Raw genomic sequence first — 18854 nt, 5'->3', positions numbered from 1 at the left:
GCTGTTAAGTCCCATAGTGCTCAGAGCCATTTGAACCATTTTTGTTTGGGAAAACCCATCTCTTCGCTAGAAATGTAGGCTGCATCGAACAATGAATAGAGGCGCAGCGGTGGCTCACCGTGGCAGGCGCGGTGGACCCAGTAGTAGCAGAAGTCGACGCCGACGAGCGCCAGGTACCACGTGGCCGGGGAGTCCCACGGCAGGTCCAGCAGCCGCCAGCGCTCGTAGATGCTCACGTAGGCCCAGTGCTCGGCCCCGCGGAACACCAGCCTGTGGGCAGAGCGGCGCGTCACTGCCTCGCACCTACCCGTAGCTTTACAACACTGTCTGACAAACAGACTGAGGCACTCAGAAGGCATGGGCGGTTTACTATCTTTGGCCCGAAAAAAGCATGTTCTTTGATAATTTTTTTTTCTTGGGACGTGTTATACAGTACTGGCCATTAAAATTGCTACACCAAGAACAAATGCAGGTGATAAACGGGTATTCATTGGACAAATATATTATACTAGAACTGACATGTGATTACATTTTCACGCAGTTTGGGTGCATAGATCCTGAGAAATCAGTACCCAGAACAACCACCTCTGGCCGTAATAATGGCCTTGATACGCCTGGGCATTGAGTCAGAGCTTCGATGGCGCGTACAGGTACAGCTGCCCATGCAGCTTCAACACGATACCAAGAGTTCATCAAGTTTGGTGACTGGCGTATTGTGACGAGCCAGTTGCTCGGCCACCATTGACCAGACGTTTTCAATTGGTGTGAGATCTGGAGAATGTGCTCACCAGGGCAGCAGTCGAACATTTTCTGTATCCAGAAAGGCCCGGACGGGACCTGCAACATGCGGTCGTGCATTATCCTGCTGAAATGTAGGGTTTTGCGGGGATCGAATGAAGCGTAGAGCCACTGGTCGTAACACATCTGAAATGTAACCTCCACTGTTCAAACAAGAGGTGACCGAGACGTGTAACCAATGGCACCCCATACCGTCACGCCGGGTGATACGCCAGTATGGCGGTGACGAATACACGCTTCCAATGTGCGTTCACCGCGATGTCGCCAAACACGGATGCGACCATCGTGATGCTGTAAACAGAACCTCAATTCATCCGAGAAAATGACGTTTTCCCATTCGTGCACCCAGGTTCGTCGTCGAGAACACCATCGCAGGCGCTACTGTCTGTGATGCAGCGTCAGGGGTAACCGCAGCCACGGTCTCCGAGCCGATAGTCCACGCTGCTGCAAACGTCGTCGAACTGTTCAAGCAGACGGTTGAAGAAATGCGGAACGATACTATCAGAAATGAGACTTTTACTCAAAGACAATGATTACACTCATGTCACTGCGATTTATGATGGCCCCCTGTTCGGATCAAAGGGCAGGCCAGTCCAATCGAATATCTTTCGCTCCACGAGATCCTCCAGCTGCACTGTTCGCCGGCTTTAAAAATTTGGGCAAGTGCGAGCAGGACCCAGTCACCAAGGGTTCAGCACAAACTTAATTACGTATAAAGATGGTCCATCAAGTCGGACATACATACAGACATACGACTTACAGACATGCATACAGACAAAAAGAGAGATCCTGTAAGGATTCCAATTGAGATACGAAACCTAAAAAAGGAAGTTTGGGCCGAATTGATCCCTGAAAAGACGCAGATGAGGAAGGAGTACACTGTGACACTGAACAGTGGCTATACCGTGTTCAAAGATTTCGAGTTCACGCACGTTGAACGCTACGGTTGTCCAGGCGAGGACCACGAAAGAGATGAAGTTTGTCGACGATTCACGTCAGAAACAGTGTCTAACACGATCATTTTGCTGGTCCAGGTCTTATAGTGTGCCGGCGCACTATGTTGCATGGGCCTCCTGACCTCGAAACCTTTGAAGTCAGTGTTATTGCGGCACTGTACTACTTTTCCATGCGCACCTTTTCAGGCGGGCCGGCCGCGGTGGCCGTGCGGTTCTAGGCGCTGCAGTCCGGAAACGCAGGACTGCTCCGGTCGCAGGTTCGAATTCTGCCTTGGGCATGGATGTGTGTGATGTCCTTAGGTTGGTTAGGTTTAAGTAGTTCTAAGTTCTAGGGGACTGATGGCCTAAGATGTTAAGTCCCATAGTGCTCACAAGGGAAACACCCCATCGCACCCCCCTCAGATTTAGTTATTACTTGGCACAGTGGATAGGCCTTGATAAACTGAACACAGATCAATTGAGAAAACAGGAAGAAGTTGTGTGGAACTGTGAAAAAATAAGCAAAATATACAAACTGAGTAGTCCATGGCCCACATATGCAACATTAAGGAGAACGTGAGCTCAGGCGCGCCGTGGTCCCGTGGTAGCGTGAGCAGCTGCAGAAGGAGAGGTCCTTGGTTCAAGTCTTCCAACAAGTGAAAATTTTACTTTCTTTATTTTTGCATAATTATTATCTGTCCGTTCGTTCACCGAGCGAGGTGGCGCAGTGGTTAGACACTGGACTCGCATTCGGGAGGACGACGGTTCAATCCCGCGTCCGGCCATCCTGATTTAGGTTTTCCGTGATTTCTCTAAATCGCTCCAGGCAAATGCCGGGATGGTTCCTTTCAAAACGGCACGGCCGACTTCCTTCCCCGTCCTTCCCTCATCCGATGAGACCGATGACCTCGCTGTCTGGTCTCCTTCCCCAAACCAACCAACCAACTCTCCGTTCGTTCATTGACGTCTCTGTTCACTGTAATAAGTTTAGTGTCTGTGTTTTGCGACCGCATCGCAAAACCGTGCGATTAGTAGACGAAAGGACGTGCCTCTCCCATCGGAACCGAAAACATTTGATCGCAAGGTCATAGGTCAACCGATTCCCTCCACAGGAAAACACATATGATATATTCTATAATGGCTCTGAGCACTATGGGACTCAACTGCTGAGGTCATTAGTCCCCTAGAACTTAGAACTAGTTAAACCTAACTAACCTAAGGACATCACAAACATCCATGCCCGAGGCAGGATTCGAACCTGCGACCGTAGCGGTCTTGCGGTTCCAGACTGCAGCGCCTTTAACCGCACGGCCACTTCGGCCGGCATATACTCTATACGACACCGGTGACGGCATGTGCGTCACATGACAGGAATATGTTGTCGACCCACTTAACTTGTAGACTTGGCGAATGGGTAAAAAGATTCTTCTACCTTGCCCGATTTAGGTTTGCTTGTGGATGTGATAATCACTCCCAAAAAAGTGATGAAAACGTAAGAGTTTGTCACATAAACTGAAAATAAAAAATTAAAGTTTTCAATCGATGGATGACTTGAACCAAGGACTTTTCGTTCCGCAGCTGCTCACGTTACCACGAGACCACATCGCTCCTGCGGTCCCAGTGTCCTTGATGTTGCCTATCTTCCCCTGAACTACTCAGTTTGTATATTTTGCTTATTTTTTCACAGTTCCATACAACTTCTTCCTGTTTCCTCAATTGATCTGTGTTCAGTTTTTCAAGGCCTATCCACTGTGCCAACTTATAACTAAATCTGAGGGGGGGTGCGATGGGGAGGTTCCCTTGTCAGAGCCATTTGAACCATTTTTTTTTTCAGGCGGTGCGTTAGGCTCTGACTTCATTTTTATGGATGGCAGTGCACGACTCTATCGAACTCCACAGGTGGAGCAGCTCTTGGAACGGGCTTAAATCGCATTCGAACACGTGCGGGATGCTTTGGGACTACGTACTGCACCACGTTAATATGCGCCAAGGACCATCCAGCTTTTGTCAATCGTCATGGTGGAGGAATGCAACGCCCTAGCACAATAACTCTTTATTAACCTTGTGACGCACATGGGAACTGGTTGCAGAGGGTGCATTGCCGCGCCTCATGTTCTCACGTGCTATTAAGAACCATGATCCGCTATTGTAATGCCGAGGGGACAGTCATACGAGGGCAGTTCAATAAGTAATGCAACACATTTTTTTTCTGAAACAGGGGTTGTTTTATTCAGCATTGAAATACACCAGGTTATTCCCCAATCTTTTAGCTACACAACACTATTTTTCAACGTAATCTCCATTCAATGCTACGGCCTTACGCCACCTTGAAATGAGGGCCTGTATGCCTACACGGTACCATTCCACTGGTCGATGTTGGAGCCAACGTCGTACTGCATCAATAACTTCTTCATCATCCGCGTAGTGCCTCCCACGGATTGCGTCCTTCATTGGGCCAAACATATGGAAATCCGACGGTGCGAGATCGGGGCTGTAGGGTGCATGAGGAAGAACAGTCCACTGAAGTTTTGTGAGCTCCTCTCGGGTGCGAAGACTTGTGTGAGGTCTTCCGTTGTCGTGAAGAAGGAGAAGTTCGTTCAGATTTTTGTGCCTACGAACACGCTGAAGTCGTTTCTTCAATTTCTGAAGAGTAGCACAATACACTTCAGAGTTGATCGTTTGACCATGGGGAAGGACATCGAACAGAATAACCCCTTCAGCGTCCCAGAAGACCGTAACCATGACTTTACCGGCTGAGGGTATGGCTTTAAACTTTTTCTTGGTAGGGGAGTGGGTGTGGCGCCACTCCATTGATTGCCGTTTTGCTTCAGGTTCGAAGTGATGAACCCATGTTTCATCGCCTGTAACAATCTTTGACAAGAAATTGTCACCCTCAGCCACATGACGAGCAAGCAATTCCGCACAGATGGTTCTCCTTTGCTCTTTATGGTGTTCGGTTAGACAACGAGGGACCCAGCGGGAACAAACCTTTGAATATCCCAACTGGTGAACAATTGTGACAGCACTACCAACAGAGATGTCAAGTTGAGCACTGAGTTGTTTGATGGTGATCCGTCGATCATCTCGAACGAGTGTGTTCGCACGCTCCGCCATTGCAGGAGTCACAGCTGTGCACGGCCGGCCCGCACGCTGGAGATCAGACAGTCTTGCTCGACCTTGCGGCGATGATGACACACGCTTTGCCTAACGACTCACCGTGCTTTTGTCCACTGCCAGATCACCGTAGACATTCTGCAAGCGCCTATGAATATCTGAGATGCCCTGGTTTTCCGCCAAAAGAAACTCGATCACTGCCCGTTGTTTGCAACGCACATCCGTTACAGACGCCATTTTAACAGCTCCGTACAGCGCTGCCACCTTTCGGAAGTCAATGAAACTATACGAGACGAAGCGGGAATGTTTGAAAATATTCCTCAAGAAATTTCCGGTTTTTTCAACCAAAATTGTCCGAGAAAAAAAATGTGTTGCATTACTTATTGAACTGCCCTCGTAAATCCCGGTGGCTGGAGTGTAGTTGTTGTCTTTGAGTAAAACTGTCATTTTGGTTCACCTCATAGCGTAATTCTTTCAGCTACTACCTATACTGTACTGTAGCAGTCCTTTCTGTGTATGATCCACCTATCATCGACCTAAGTTTCTTGGCAGTGACAGATCATGCGAAAAATTACTTTCGTCCCTACGTTTTGCACACTAGTATAGACTGTTGACGGGAATGAGCGTACAACTCTCCGGCCGAGTTCTCCAGACATTACTTTTACATCTAAAGATCTTATCCCGTATAGCGTCCCCAGTGAAATAATAAGACTTAAAAACACTATAAAGAAGAGACATTTAAAAATTGAATAATAAGTGGACACCAGCCGCTCAGGCGAACATACATTTTTCTCATGTATCCGTATTACAATAATTTCTCTGTGTAAGTTTCGAGGGCAAAGAAATATAACAAAACGATCTAAGGAGACGACAAGTTACGCTCTTTTGTTAATTTTTTAGTCGTTTTCACTTCTCTTGTCTTGGTTGCGTGTAGACGGATATCTTGCGAGTGCTGGCAAATGTAAGCATATTTGTGCTAATTAAGCAGATAATATATTGATTTAATATTATTGTTCACTTTCAATTTGTAAGAGGTGATCCAGATTTCATGTGAGCCTTCCTTGAATTAACCTCCATTTGATTAATTTACAGTGCAACAATCGCAGCGGCCGACGGAGCCAACGACGCCATTACGTGGCGACATTAACTTATAAAAATCAGCGGCAGCGAAAAACTCGCCCGCTATTAACATAACATACATTTTTCTCCTCAACCGCCCGACGTCGCAGAAAATACGTAGCTTTAAGGTTCTTATTTTCAGTACCACAGCCGAGAGCCAGAGCCAGGACTCCGACTACAGCGCAATGGTTAACGGAGGTAAGAAAAAATACTCTCGCGCGTGTGTGGGCCACAATTGTAATTAATAACAAAAGATTTTTGCTCTAAAGTGAACTGACTAGCCGAGGAAAGCAATATGAAAAGTTTATTCCATTGTTCAACCTACATGCTCATGTTTTAAGATTCAGCGAGTCTAACGTTCATTAACTTAGCAAATAATTTCTACTGAAGATTAATATTGTTAAAAAAAGAGAACTTCACAAAAGCATTTAATGGTAAACCCAAATTGAATGAAATATTCTGATTAAGGCCTACCACGTAAGTCGGCAACTATCACCATTACCAATCAATTTCTGTAGTAAATAATAAATTAAATTACGACGGCCGACGGAAGCGAGACCCTTTAAGAATAACGTACTGAGTTCTAAGAGGGGCGCTCAGTAAGTAATGTAACACTTTATTCTAGGCCAGTTTCGGTTGAAAAAAAAAAAAAATGTGAAATTGTTGTGCGTCATCGTGGAATATTCCCGTTTCAGTCCCAGGCTGTACGTGGCCTTCAGAATGGCATTTGAGGTGTGTTCCAAGCAGATAGCTATAACTGACTTTCTTCTGGCGGAATACCAGAACATCTCAGATATTCAGAGGCGCTTACAGAATGCCTACGGAGACCTGGCAGTAAACAAAAGCACGGTGAGTTGTTGGGCGAGGCACCTGTCATGATCTTAACAAAGCCACGCGCGTGCCGGCTGCCCCCCTTGTAAAATGACTTTTTTTTAATAATATGAATATTTATATATGTGTTTGGAGATATATATACACTCCTGGAAATTGAAATAAGAACACCGTGAATTCATTGTCCCAGGAAGGGGAAACTTTATTGACACATTCCTGGCGTCAGATACATCACATGATCACACTGACAGAACCACAGGCACATAGACACAGGCAACAGAGCATGCACAATGTCGGCACTAGTACAGTGTATATCCACCTTTCGCAGCAATGCAGGCTGCTATTCTCCCATGGAGACGATCGTAGAGATGCTGGATGTAGTCCTGTGGAACGGCTTGCCATGCCATTTCCACCTGGCGCCTCAGTTGGACCAGCGTTCGTGCTGGACGTGCAGACCGCGTGAGACGACGCTTCATCCAGTCCCAAACATGCTCAATGGGGGACAGATCCGGAGATCTTGCTGGCCAGGGTAGTTGACTTACACCTTCTAGAGCACGTTGGGTGGCACGGGATACATGCGGACGTGCATTGTCCTGTTGGAACAGCAAGTTCCCTTGCCGGTCTAGGAATGGTAGAACGATGGGTTCGATGACGGTTTGGATGTACCGTGCACTATTCAGTGTCCCCTCGACGATCACCAGTGGTGTACGGCCAGTGTAGGAGATCGCTCCCCACACCATGATGCCGGGTGTTGGCCCTGTGTGCCTCGGTCGTATGCAGTCCTGATTGTGGCGCTCACCTGCACGGCGCCAAACACGCATACGACCATCATTGGCACCAAGGCAGAAGCGACTCTTATCGCTGAAGACGACACGTCTCCATTCGTCCCTCCATTCACGCCTGTCGCGACACCACTGGAGGCGGGCTGCACGATGTTGGGGCGTGAGCGGAAGACGGCCTAACGGTGTGCGGGACCGTAGCCCAGCTTCATGGAGACGGTTGCGAATGGTCCTCGCCGATACCCCAGGAGCAACAGTGTCCCTAATTTGCTGGGAAGTGGCGGTGCGGTCCCCTACGGCACTGCGTAGGATCCTACGGTCTTGGCGTGCATCCGTGCGTCGCTGCGGTCCGGTCCCAGGTCGACGGGCACGTGCACCTTCCGCCGACCACTGGCGACAACATCGATGTACTGTGGAGACCTCACGCCCCACGTGTTGAGCAATTCGGCGGTACGTCCACCCGGCCTCCCGCATGCCCACTATACGCCCTCGCTCTAAGTCCGTCAACTGCACATACGGTTCACGTCCACGCTGTCGCGGCATGCTACCAGTGTTAAAGACTGCGATGGAGCTCCGTATGCCACGGCAAACTGGCTGACACTGACGGCGGCGGTGCACAAATGCTGCGCAGCTAGCGCCATTCGACGGCCAACACCGCGGTTTCTGGTGTGTCCGCTGTGCCGTGCGTGTGATCATTGCTTGTACAGCCCTCTCGCAGTGTCCGGAGCAAGTATGGTGGGTCTGACACACCGGTGTCAATGTGTTCTTTTTTCCATTTCCAGGAGTGTATATTGATTTTTGATTGAGATTTTTGCTTTAAGTCATAACTGGTACCTGAATTTTGGTTGCTGCCTCCTTGAATGATCAGCTTCTGCACCAGTTGGTGACTTATTACAGTTTGGAGGAAGTTATTGTTCTTCAAGGTTTAACATACGACTCTGTTAGTTACTTGGCCGTATTGCGGATAGCTTTGAGCCCAAGTTTTCGTAGTTTCAAACCTACGGGACCACTGTTGTAAGTAAATAAGATCAAACAGCAATCTGCTTTTCGTGAGAAACGGAAATTGCTTGGCACACAAACTTCCTTCAAACTACACGTCCTGCTACATCAAAATTGGTCAGTGGAGTTCAGCACAATACTATTGTACAAGAACATAATCCAATTACTGTAATTAAGAAATTATGAGAGGTTGTTACTTGTATTTTAGTGAACTTTGTAAACTTACAATTCTGTCGATTGATAGACGGCGACGACAATGAAGTTCACCTCCTTTTCCAAAAACAAGATATTTCTATTCTTCAAAAAAATGGCTCAAATGGCTCTGAGCACTATGGGACTTAACATCTGTGGTCATCAGTCCCCTAGAACTTAGAACTACTTAAACCTAACTAACCTAAGGGCATCACACACATCCATGTCCGAGGCAGGATTCGAACCTGCGGCCGTAGCAGTCGCGCGGTTCCAGACTGGAGCGCCTAGAACCGCACGGCCACACCGGCCGGCTTCTATTCTTCACTTCCAGAAAGTTTGTATACATGAATGTTTGGCAACTCTTACGCATACTTTATTCGGTTTTATTACAAAAACATCAGTTTTCATTATATGTAACAATATGTTCTGAGCTACGGCCTAGCAACACGTCCTCTTTCCACGAGATACAGATTAATAGTTCTCTTTTTTTAATAAATCAATTTTTTTTTAGAGTCGATACTCAAAGATTCAGAACTACTATCGTTGCGAGGATTGCGCGCTAAAGAGTTTCTTGCTGTCCAGCTGCGCTTCACTTCACATCAAGTACTTTTTGAATCAAGTTTACAAAAAAAAAAATGGCTCTGAGCACTATGGGACATAACCTCTGAGGTCATCAGTCCCCTAGAACTTAGAACTACTTAAACCTAAAAAACCTAAGGACATCACACACATCCATGCCCGAGGCAGAATTCGAGCCTGCGACCGTAGCGGTCGCGCGGTTCCAGACTGTAGCGCCTAGAACCACTCGCCACTCCGGTCGGCAATCAAATTTACATTTACGGTATTTACATACATTACTGATCTTCTCAGAATAAAATCAGACACAAATTGGTTACAGAAAAAAGGGGGGGGGGCAGTGAGGCTCACATAACATTACAGCCTGCAGTGTTGGAACGTGCAGACACACTCTTTCGAGGTATTGGCCCAATGACGGATGCACTTGGCGGGAAGAAGTAAGTGGATGATGGAGAGGTTATTGATGGAGCAAGACGTTTACTGCGGTATACCGGGTGATCAAAAAGTCAGTATAAATTTGGAAACTGAATAAATCACGGAATAATGTAGATAGAGAGCTACAAATTAACTCACATGTTTGGAATGACATGTGGTTTTATTAGAACCGAAAAAATACAAACGTTCCGACAGATGGCGCTTCATCTGATCAGAATAGCAATAATTAGCATAACAAAGTAAGTCAAAGCAAAGATGATGATCTTTACAGGAAATGCCCAATATGCCCACCATCATTCCTCAACAATAGCTGTAGTCGAGGAATAATGGTGTGAACAGCACTGTAAAGCATGTCCGGAGTTATGGTGAGGCATTGGCGTCGGATGTTGTCTTTCAGCATCCCTAGGGATGTCGGTCGACCACGATACACTTGCGACTTCAGGTAACCCCAAAGCCAATAACCGCACGGACCGAGGTCTGGGGACCTGGGAGGCAAAGCAAGACGAAAGTGGCGGCTGAGCACACGACCATCACCAAACGACGTGCGCAAGAGATCTTTCAGGCGTCTAGCAATATGAGGTGATTCTTTTTTTGGTTCTAATAAAACCCCATGTCATTCCAAGCATGTGTGTCAATTTTTACCACTCTATCTACATTATTCCGTGGTTTATTAAGTTTTCAAATTTATACTGACTTTTTGATCACCCGGTAGATTAGTAGAGCGGTGCCATGCGGGCATACAGGCCAGTAAGGTAGCGTAAGGCCGTCGCACTGAACGCGGATTATGTTGAAAAAATGGAGTTTTGTAACCAGAAGTGTGGGGAATAATATGATGTGTTGGAATCCGGAATAAAAGCAATCTGCCGTCAGAAAAAAATGTGTTCCATTTCATATTGAACGCCCGTCGTATATGCTAGGAAGCTGTAAAAGCAAGTCACAAACGTGATCCGATACTCGGTAATCTCCTGTTTTGTTGGTAATTGACAGTGCGGAGTGTCAGCCGTGAACAGCAGGTGGAGTGGGGTGGGGGAGTGGCAGTGCCGATCTCCGCCGCTGTGTGCGCCCGTTACGTAACCGGACACCTTGCGTGCCCTGTGACCCGGGACGACGACGAAGGCCGTCAGGGGCGCTGCTTTACGTAAGGTCCGCACCTGGAGCTGGAGCGAACTGGAGTCTGGAGGCTCGCCAGCGTGCGGCGAGTCCCGCTGGCTCCTCCGGGGCGACGGACGATGGACCGGTTAGCCGCTGCTGGATTAGGCATTAGGCTGTTGCTAGGCGACCCACCACTAGCCAACTTTTCGAAGGCCGGCAGCCTCGCCTTATGTAAAGGCACACCTCCACCAGTCTCTCGCTATCCGCTCTGCTCAACTAGTTTCGCGATATTCTCGCTGCCACGCATATGGCGACCAAAATCCATGCCCTATGGTCGGCGGTAATTGCTGAAATAACCGGTTTTCGGTTACAGTGTTTTTTCCACATCAGTATAGCCTGACTGTTAAAATAACTGATTTTCGTTTTATTTCTATTGTTTCCTAGAATAAATGCAGAAAGCTGACAAAGACTGTAAAATTTTGACTCAATTTCGAGATACATAGAACCAAAATATTATGTTGTTGTGGTCTTTAGTCCTGAGACTGATTTGATGCAGCTCTCCATGCTACTCTATCCTGTTCAAAATGGCTCTGAGCACTATGGGACTCAACTGCTGAGGTCATTAGTCCCCTAGAACTTAGAACTAGTTAAACCTAACTAACCTAAGGACATCACAAACATCCATGCCCGAGGCAGGATTCGACCTGCGACCGTAGCGGTCTTGCGGTTCCAGACTGCAGCGCCTTTAACCGCACGGCCACTTCGGCCGGCGTACTCTATCCTGTGCAAGCTGCTTCATCTCCCAGTACCTACTGCAACCTACATCCTTCTGAATCTGTTTAGTGTATTCATCTCTTGGTCTCCCTCTACGATTTTTACCCTCCACGCTGCCCTCCAATACTGAATTGGTGATCCCTTGTTGCCCCAGAACATGTCCTACCAACCGATCCGTTCTTCTAGCTAAGTTGTGCCACAAACTTCTCCCCAATCCTATTCAATAGCTCCTCTTTAGTTATGTGATCTACCCATCTAATCTTCAGCATTCTTCTGTAGCACCACATTTCGAAAGCTTCTATTCTCTTCTTGTCCAAACAAGTTATCGTCCATTGTGGTTCAAATGGCTCTGAGCACTAAACTTCTGAGGTCATCAGTCGCCTAGAACTAATTAAACCTAACTAACCTAAGGACAGCACACACATCCATGCCCGAGGCAGGATCCGAACCTGCGATCGTAGCGGTCGCTCGGTTCCAGTCTGTAGCGCCTAGAACCGCACGGCCACTCGGCCGGCAGTTATCGTCCATGTTTCACTTCCATACATGGCTACACTCTATACAAATACTTTCACAAACGACTTCCTGACACTTAAATCTATACTCGATGTTAACAAATTTCTCTTCTTCAGAAACGCTTTCCTTGCCATTGCCAGTCTACATTTTATACCCGCTCTACTTCGACCATCATCAGTTATTTTGCTCCCCAAATAGCAAATTCCTTTACTACTTTAGGTGTCTCATTTCCTAATCTAATTCCCTCAGCATCACCCGACTTAATTCGACTACCAAAATATTAAATAGGCAAATAAAAGAAAACTTAGTTTGTCCATCGTTTGCTGCTTTTATCGAAAGTGATAAGTGGTTGAATACTACAAAAAGGAAAACAGTATTTTTCCTGTTCTACGAGGCGTGTTTTATAAGTAAGTACCGTTTTGAAATTAAAAGAAAGACGTGCTACGATATCTCAATAATTTTGTTGTTACATGAAAGGCTGTACCTTAATCTACGCACTGACGCCATTACAGTCTGATTCTTCCTTGTTGACGCTGTGTACTGAGTGTTTAAGATGCCTCCGATAATCGTGAGTCCCGCCGACTGTGAAGCACCGTCCGTTATAAGATTTCTTAGTGCTAAAGGCCTAAAAGCGATCGATATTCATCGTGAGATCTGTGCAGTTTACGGAGAAAACATTATGAATGATGGACTGGTAAGAAAGAGCATTTAAAGATGGCCGCACAAATGTGCATGATGAACAACGGAGTGGGCGTCCTTCGGTCTTTAATGAAAGTTTGGCGCAGGGAGTGGACAAGAAGGTGAGAGAAAACAGACGCTTTACGATTTCCTCCTTGTGGGATGACTTTCCTATGTTTCTCGTAGTGTTTTGTATGGCATTGTGACCGAAAACTTCAATTACCGAAAATTGTGCGCACGTTGGGTACCGAAAATGTTGACGGATGTGCACAAAACCAAACATTTAGACAGTGCATTGACTTTACTTTAGCGGTACCACAACGACGGTGGTGATTTCTTAAGCTAAATTGTTACGGGCGATGAAACATGGGTGGCCTACGTCACACCAAAATCAAAGCAACAGTCCATGGAAGTTGAGAAAGGGCATCGTTTCGCTGCAAGACAATGCCCGTCCGCATGTGGCGAACCAGACCAAAGATCTCTTCACATCTTTTCGACGGGAAACTCTAGATCATCCTCCGTACAGCCCCGATCTTGCGCCCAGTGACTACCAACTGTTCCTGCACTTGAAGAAAAACCTGGGCTGTCAGCGTCTTCAAGACGATGACGAAGTCAAAACAGTGGTGGTGCAGTGGTTAACAAGTCAGGCGGCAGACTTCTATGAGGAGGGTATTCAAAAACTGGTACAACGTTATGACAAGTGCCTCAATATTGACGGAAATTATGTGGATAAGTAGATTAAGGCACAGCCTTTCATGTAAAAATAAAATCATTGAGATATCTTAGCATGTCTTTTTTAATTTCAAAACGGTACTTACTTTAAAAAACACGCCTCGTAATTTTTTCAAACTCTGCTCAAAAATCGTTTTGTAGTAGAGGATCATTACCACTATTTGGACATTACGAATAGCCAGTGCTAAAGGATGATAACTGAGGTTAAAGAATTCTGTCTCTCTCTCTCTCTCTCTCTCTCTCTCTCTCTCTCTCTCTCACTCACACACACACACACACACACACACACACACACACACACACACACACACACACACACACACATTAATTTTTCCGTGTTCAAAGAGTACAAGCCGATAAAGGGGTAGAACGTAGACACAGGCAGCAGATCGGTTGCATTCTGTTTTTATTATAAATTGTGAATGAATTATTGTTAAATTTTTAATTTTTTGCTGTTACCATAATTTCCTTCCTCTGTTGTTATTTCATAGAAGTGGCAGACGTATGCTTAATCCTTTCTGTTTTTTTGGATCGTTAATTTCAGAAGCATTATAGGCAGAAAAGTGGAGGTAATGCACTTTTAGCACTATTGAAATAAGCCCTTCACACACACACACACACACATGGCCAACCGGGCTGGCTCACCAGATATATGCTTTGTTGTTGGTTTGACAGCTTGACACTTTGATAAGGTGCGAGATTTACACGAGTATTTTTCACTCCTTTTAAAATGTCTAGTTGTCGAACCAACAGGACAGCTTATACAGCTTAAACATTAATAAAACCGAAGTCCTGACTAGGAGGCACAGCCCGTAACGTTAAAAACGACATTATTTTCTAGTCCTCGTAATACGACGCACTGTTTGCTGCTTTTCGTCGCAGTCTTGTTGAGGGGAGAACTTTATCCCCTATGTGTAGCAATGCTTCCCCTGTCAGTTTTGATCATATTCATTATGCACCAATGCTGTCGGGATAGATGAAATCCCGCTACTAGCTCCCAGGAAGTTTTAATTGGTTGGTAATGCAGCAAGAAATTTTCTCCTGCCAATGACTGTTCGGGGCACCTTGTATGTTGAAACGACTGTTTTGCAGAGTAATTGGTGTGCGTCACGATGGTTTTCTAGATCTCAATCGATGGGCTTCTCATAATGAACATTCTGAATCAATTGCTTTTTATCCTTGTCCACACGTTCAGCAACGACTGTGATCGTCATATGGACGGTAGTGGAATATTACTAATAACGGTAGCCAGAGCGAGTTTCTGTCGCGAATACGCTTTTTGATGGGGACCTTTGCTTGGCTTGGCTGAGATGTGCGTTCGTCATTTTTGTTTGAGCACCTTTTGACGAGGTGGAAAAGGAGTTTTCGGCGACTACGAAAGAAGTGTTGATGGTCTGAGGACTGTTGCTCTTTCTCTTGAAAGACATTCAATTTTTTTTACTTAGAATACATGATTCTGGGGTGTAGTGTTCCGAGTTTTGATCTTAGCTGCCACATTCCAGTTATGGATTGTATGTCAGTGACCTGTCTAGCGTCACACCTAAATATTTTAGTGTGCTGCAATACTGAAATGTCTGGTCACTAAATGTGATATTAGGTTTGTATATCACGAAGGAAAGACACCGAAAGAGGTCTCTCGCAAGACCCTCAACTTCGTAAGAGTGTACCTTTAGTGTGAATTTACCAATTGAGTACAGAAGGTACAAGCAGAGCAAGAAGCGTATGTTTATCTGAAACGCTAAAAGAACATCAAAATGACGCCATTAGCTCAATGGAACAATTAGATTTGTTGGGAGGAAAATGGCGAAGCAGGGTGCATTTGTTGAGAGTCACTTGCCTTCAGTGCACGACTATTAGTACAGAAACACTCTTCCACTTGTCCCGCCTTGCACCGCAGTAGTTAGGCTTCCCTGCGACACACAGCCGTCGGCTGGGTAGCGGGACACACAGGCGCAAGTAACGGAGCAGGGTCTTTGAGGCGCTACACAACTTTGGCAGTTGCGACGGGTTGTCAGTGGTTTCCGACTAAGATGCTGAATCGAACTCCTGACTCGGGCCTGGCTATGGCGTTAACTGTGCCGTTATTGAGGTCTTTTATGAGAATTTTCAAAATGTGAGCATATGCGTGATGATTGCATGTGGTACAGCCAACCGAATTGAATTTGACTCACGTATATCTTAACTGATACTGTCAAAGCAAGAAATAATACAGCCAAGATGACGAATTATCCACTCCCTTCGCAAACCAACGCTTCTCAACGGAAGTGCGATCATATCATATCAAACGAAATTTGTACTGGCTTGAGGATTTTTTGGTGGGGGGAGGCGTCGACGATGTAAAGCAAGTTCAGGTGTACCTCAGGGACGAGTGCTGGGACCCTTCCTCTTCATGTTGTATATTAATGACCCGCAGACAATAATGAACTCAGAGTTTCTATCAACGATGTAGTTATCTATAATGAAGAACAGTCGGAAATTTCAGTCAGATTTTAATGTTATTTCAGTGTGGTGGCGGTATCCCGCATCTGCCCGGGTGTCTCCTTCGGTGGTCATCGGGGTTCAATTCGAAACGGGACTACTCCAGTCAATTAGATTCCAGGAGACGCCCCGGATGCCAGCCTGACTGTTGCCCGCCATCCTACCTGACGACCTGGAGTGGTGGTCATTCACGGCACGATTACAATCACAGCGGTACGTCGATGATATTCTGCTCCCCGTTTTGTTGCCCTCCATGGCAAGCCATTCTGGGCTTACAATTCAGCAAGATAATACAGCACACACACGGCGAGAGTTTCTACTGCTTGTCACCGTGTTTTACAAACCCTGCCTTGGCCAGCAAATTCACCGGATCTCTCGCCAACTGAAAACGTTTGGAGCATTATGGGCAGCGTCCTCCAACCGGTTCAGGATTTTGACTGTCTAACAGCCCAAGTGGTCAGAATTTAGCACGATATTCCTCAGGAGGGCACCTAACAGCTCTGTCAATCTATTCCATGCCGGATAACTGCTTGCTTAAGGGCCAGAGATGGATCAACGCGTTATTGACTTGCTCAGTTTGTGAACGTCTTTCTCTTGAATAAGTCATCCAGTTGTTCTGAAAAAGTAATCATTTGTTTTATTTGTACATGCACGTCTACCGATTTCCGTTCCATTCAGATGTTCCCTTCGTGTTGGTGGAACCTTTTTTTTGTGAGAGCGTGATTTTGCAATCTCGATACTGCAATGTTAACCTCGCAATCTATAATCTTGTAATACTAATCTTGTAATCTTAACGTAGCATTCTCAAACTGACCTCCTCCTTGCAATCACAATCATGCTTCTTGTTATTGGAATATTAATCATTCCCTCTCGTTACTGCAGTCTTAATCTGACAATGACAATATAAATCTCACTTTCTTAATTTCAGGATCTGAATCTCACTTTCTTAATCGCACGATCTTGATATTGTAAAATCACTAAAGACTAATTCTTCTTGCACTCTTAGTTTTCAAATCGCTGTGTTGATATCTGAATCTTGTCTTGTTACTCTTGCTATCTTTACACTTGTAAAATTTTATGTGTAATCTTAATGCAACATTAATCTTGCAGTTGCAGTGTTATATTCACAATCTTGTAATTTTAATCTTACCTTCTTGTTCTTGTAATCTTATTTTGCAGTCTGTCTTCTTTTCTTGTTCTTACTATTATAATCTTTCAAGCGTGATTTTACAATCTTGATACTGCAGTCTTAATATTGGAATCTTAATCTTATGATCTTGATCTTGCAATTTTAACCTTGCTCTCTTGTTCTTGGAATGTTAACATTAAACTTGAAATCTTACAATTTTAATCTTTATTTCGAGATTTCAGTATTGTGGTCTTAATCTTGCGATCTTAACATTGCGATCTTTACCTTTTCTTCTTAATCATGGAATCTTAATCTGGCTGTTTGTTACTTGGCTAAATCTGACAAGCTCAACCTCTCAAGCTTAATTTTTCAGTCTTGCCTGCCTTTCCTGCAATTTTAAGATTTAACTACAAATCTTAGTCTTGAAAAAATCTTTATTGTGCAGCCTTAATCTTGTCTTGTAACCTTAATTTTTGAATCTGGGTCTTGCACTCCTCATGTTGCTATTTTAACTCATTCATTTTCCATCTTGCGATCTTAATCCAGTAATTTTGCTACGTTGTTATTTCTACTACACCGTTGCTCACAACTCTGGCTTTGGAGTCCTCTGGCGTTTGCTTCCAGGTGCCGCGCTTTGCAGGAAAGTCGCTTTTTTGAGATCCCCAAGCACGCACCTCGCTGCGGACGTCCTGGAGTTGGCAAGTCCTACTGGCTGGAGCCTGAGGTCAGGCCGCTGTCCCGGACGCCGATTACGCAACGGACGGGTTCTCTAGCCGCCGCCTGGAGAGTCTCCAGATGCTTCCAGCGCGCCTCCATGTCGAAGCCGGCGCTGGTGCCTGGCGCGCTGGCAAGACTCTCAATATCACTGTGTTGGTCTTTCTATGCCACTTACAACAGTACCTTTGGCTTGTCGTTCGAAATTTCGATATCAATCTGGATACATTTGTTTATTTAAGTTTATTGACACTTACAAACAAAGCACTGCAAGTGCCATAACCCAATTTACCAGAAACTTCGGTTAGTGGAAAGGGGTCAAAATAAGCGAACACTTAGTTTCATATCAGCGCACACTCCGCTGCAGAGAGAAAATCTCATTCTGGAAACATCCCCCAGGCTGTGGCTAAGCCATGTCTCCGCAATATCCTTTCTTTCAGGAATGCTAGTTCTGCAGGGTTCGTAGGAGAGCTTCTGTAAAGTTTGGAAAGTAGGAGACGAGGTACTGACAGAAGTAAAGCTGTGGGGACGGGGCGTGAGTCGTGCTTGGGTAGCTCAGTTGGTAGAGCACTTGCCCGCGAAACGCAAAGGTCCCGAGTTCGAGTCTCGGTCCGGCACACAGTTTTAATCAGCCAGGAAGTTTATCAGCGCACACTCCGCTGCAGAGTGAGACTCTCATTCAAGCGAACACGTATCTCGGCTTATCCGTAGAACTCAATCGTTTGAGAAAACGACCGTCTCAAAGTACTGTATGGAATGTTTTCCAGTGTATACTCTGTTACGTTGTCCTCATTCGTCTACTAATTGTATGTCAAACACCGATTTTTAGAAAAATGAGAAAATTATTTGAAATTGTTTCGTATGAAATTTCTGTTTTCTATTCCTATTATCTCCTGTGATAAAAGTAGAAATCGAACAAACAATGAAAAATTTTAGCTCTCTCTGTTTCGAAACACACAGAATCAA

At 45.6% G+C, this 18854-nt stretch overlaps 1 protein-coding gene across 1 annotated transcript in view; it reads right to left on the bottom strand.

The window, feature by feature from the left end:
* Positions 1-18854, bottom strand: part of LOC124718925 (alkylglycerol monooxygenase-like) — a 192973-nt gene that overhangs the window by 40116 nt on the left and 134003 nt on the right. Inside the window, exon 3 of the mRNA XM_047244579.1 lies at positions 119-270. Within this exon, the coding sequence (XP_047100535.1) occupies positions 119-270 (152 nt within the window). The remainder of the gene's footprint in view (positions 1-118; positions 271-18854) is intronic.

The sequence above is a fragment of the Schistocerca piceifrons genome, chromosome 10 (assembly GCF_021461385.2).
Source record: "Schistocerca piceifrons isolate TAMUIC-IGC-003096 chromosome 10, iqSchPice1.1, whole genome shotgun sequence".
Lineage (NCBI taxonomy): Eukaryota > Metazoa > Arthropoda > Insecta > Orthoptera > Acrididae > Schistocerca > Schistocerca piceifrons.
The sequence above is the reverse complement of the archived record's forward strand: the minus strand, read 5'-3'. Positions and strand labels throughout refer to the sequence as shown.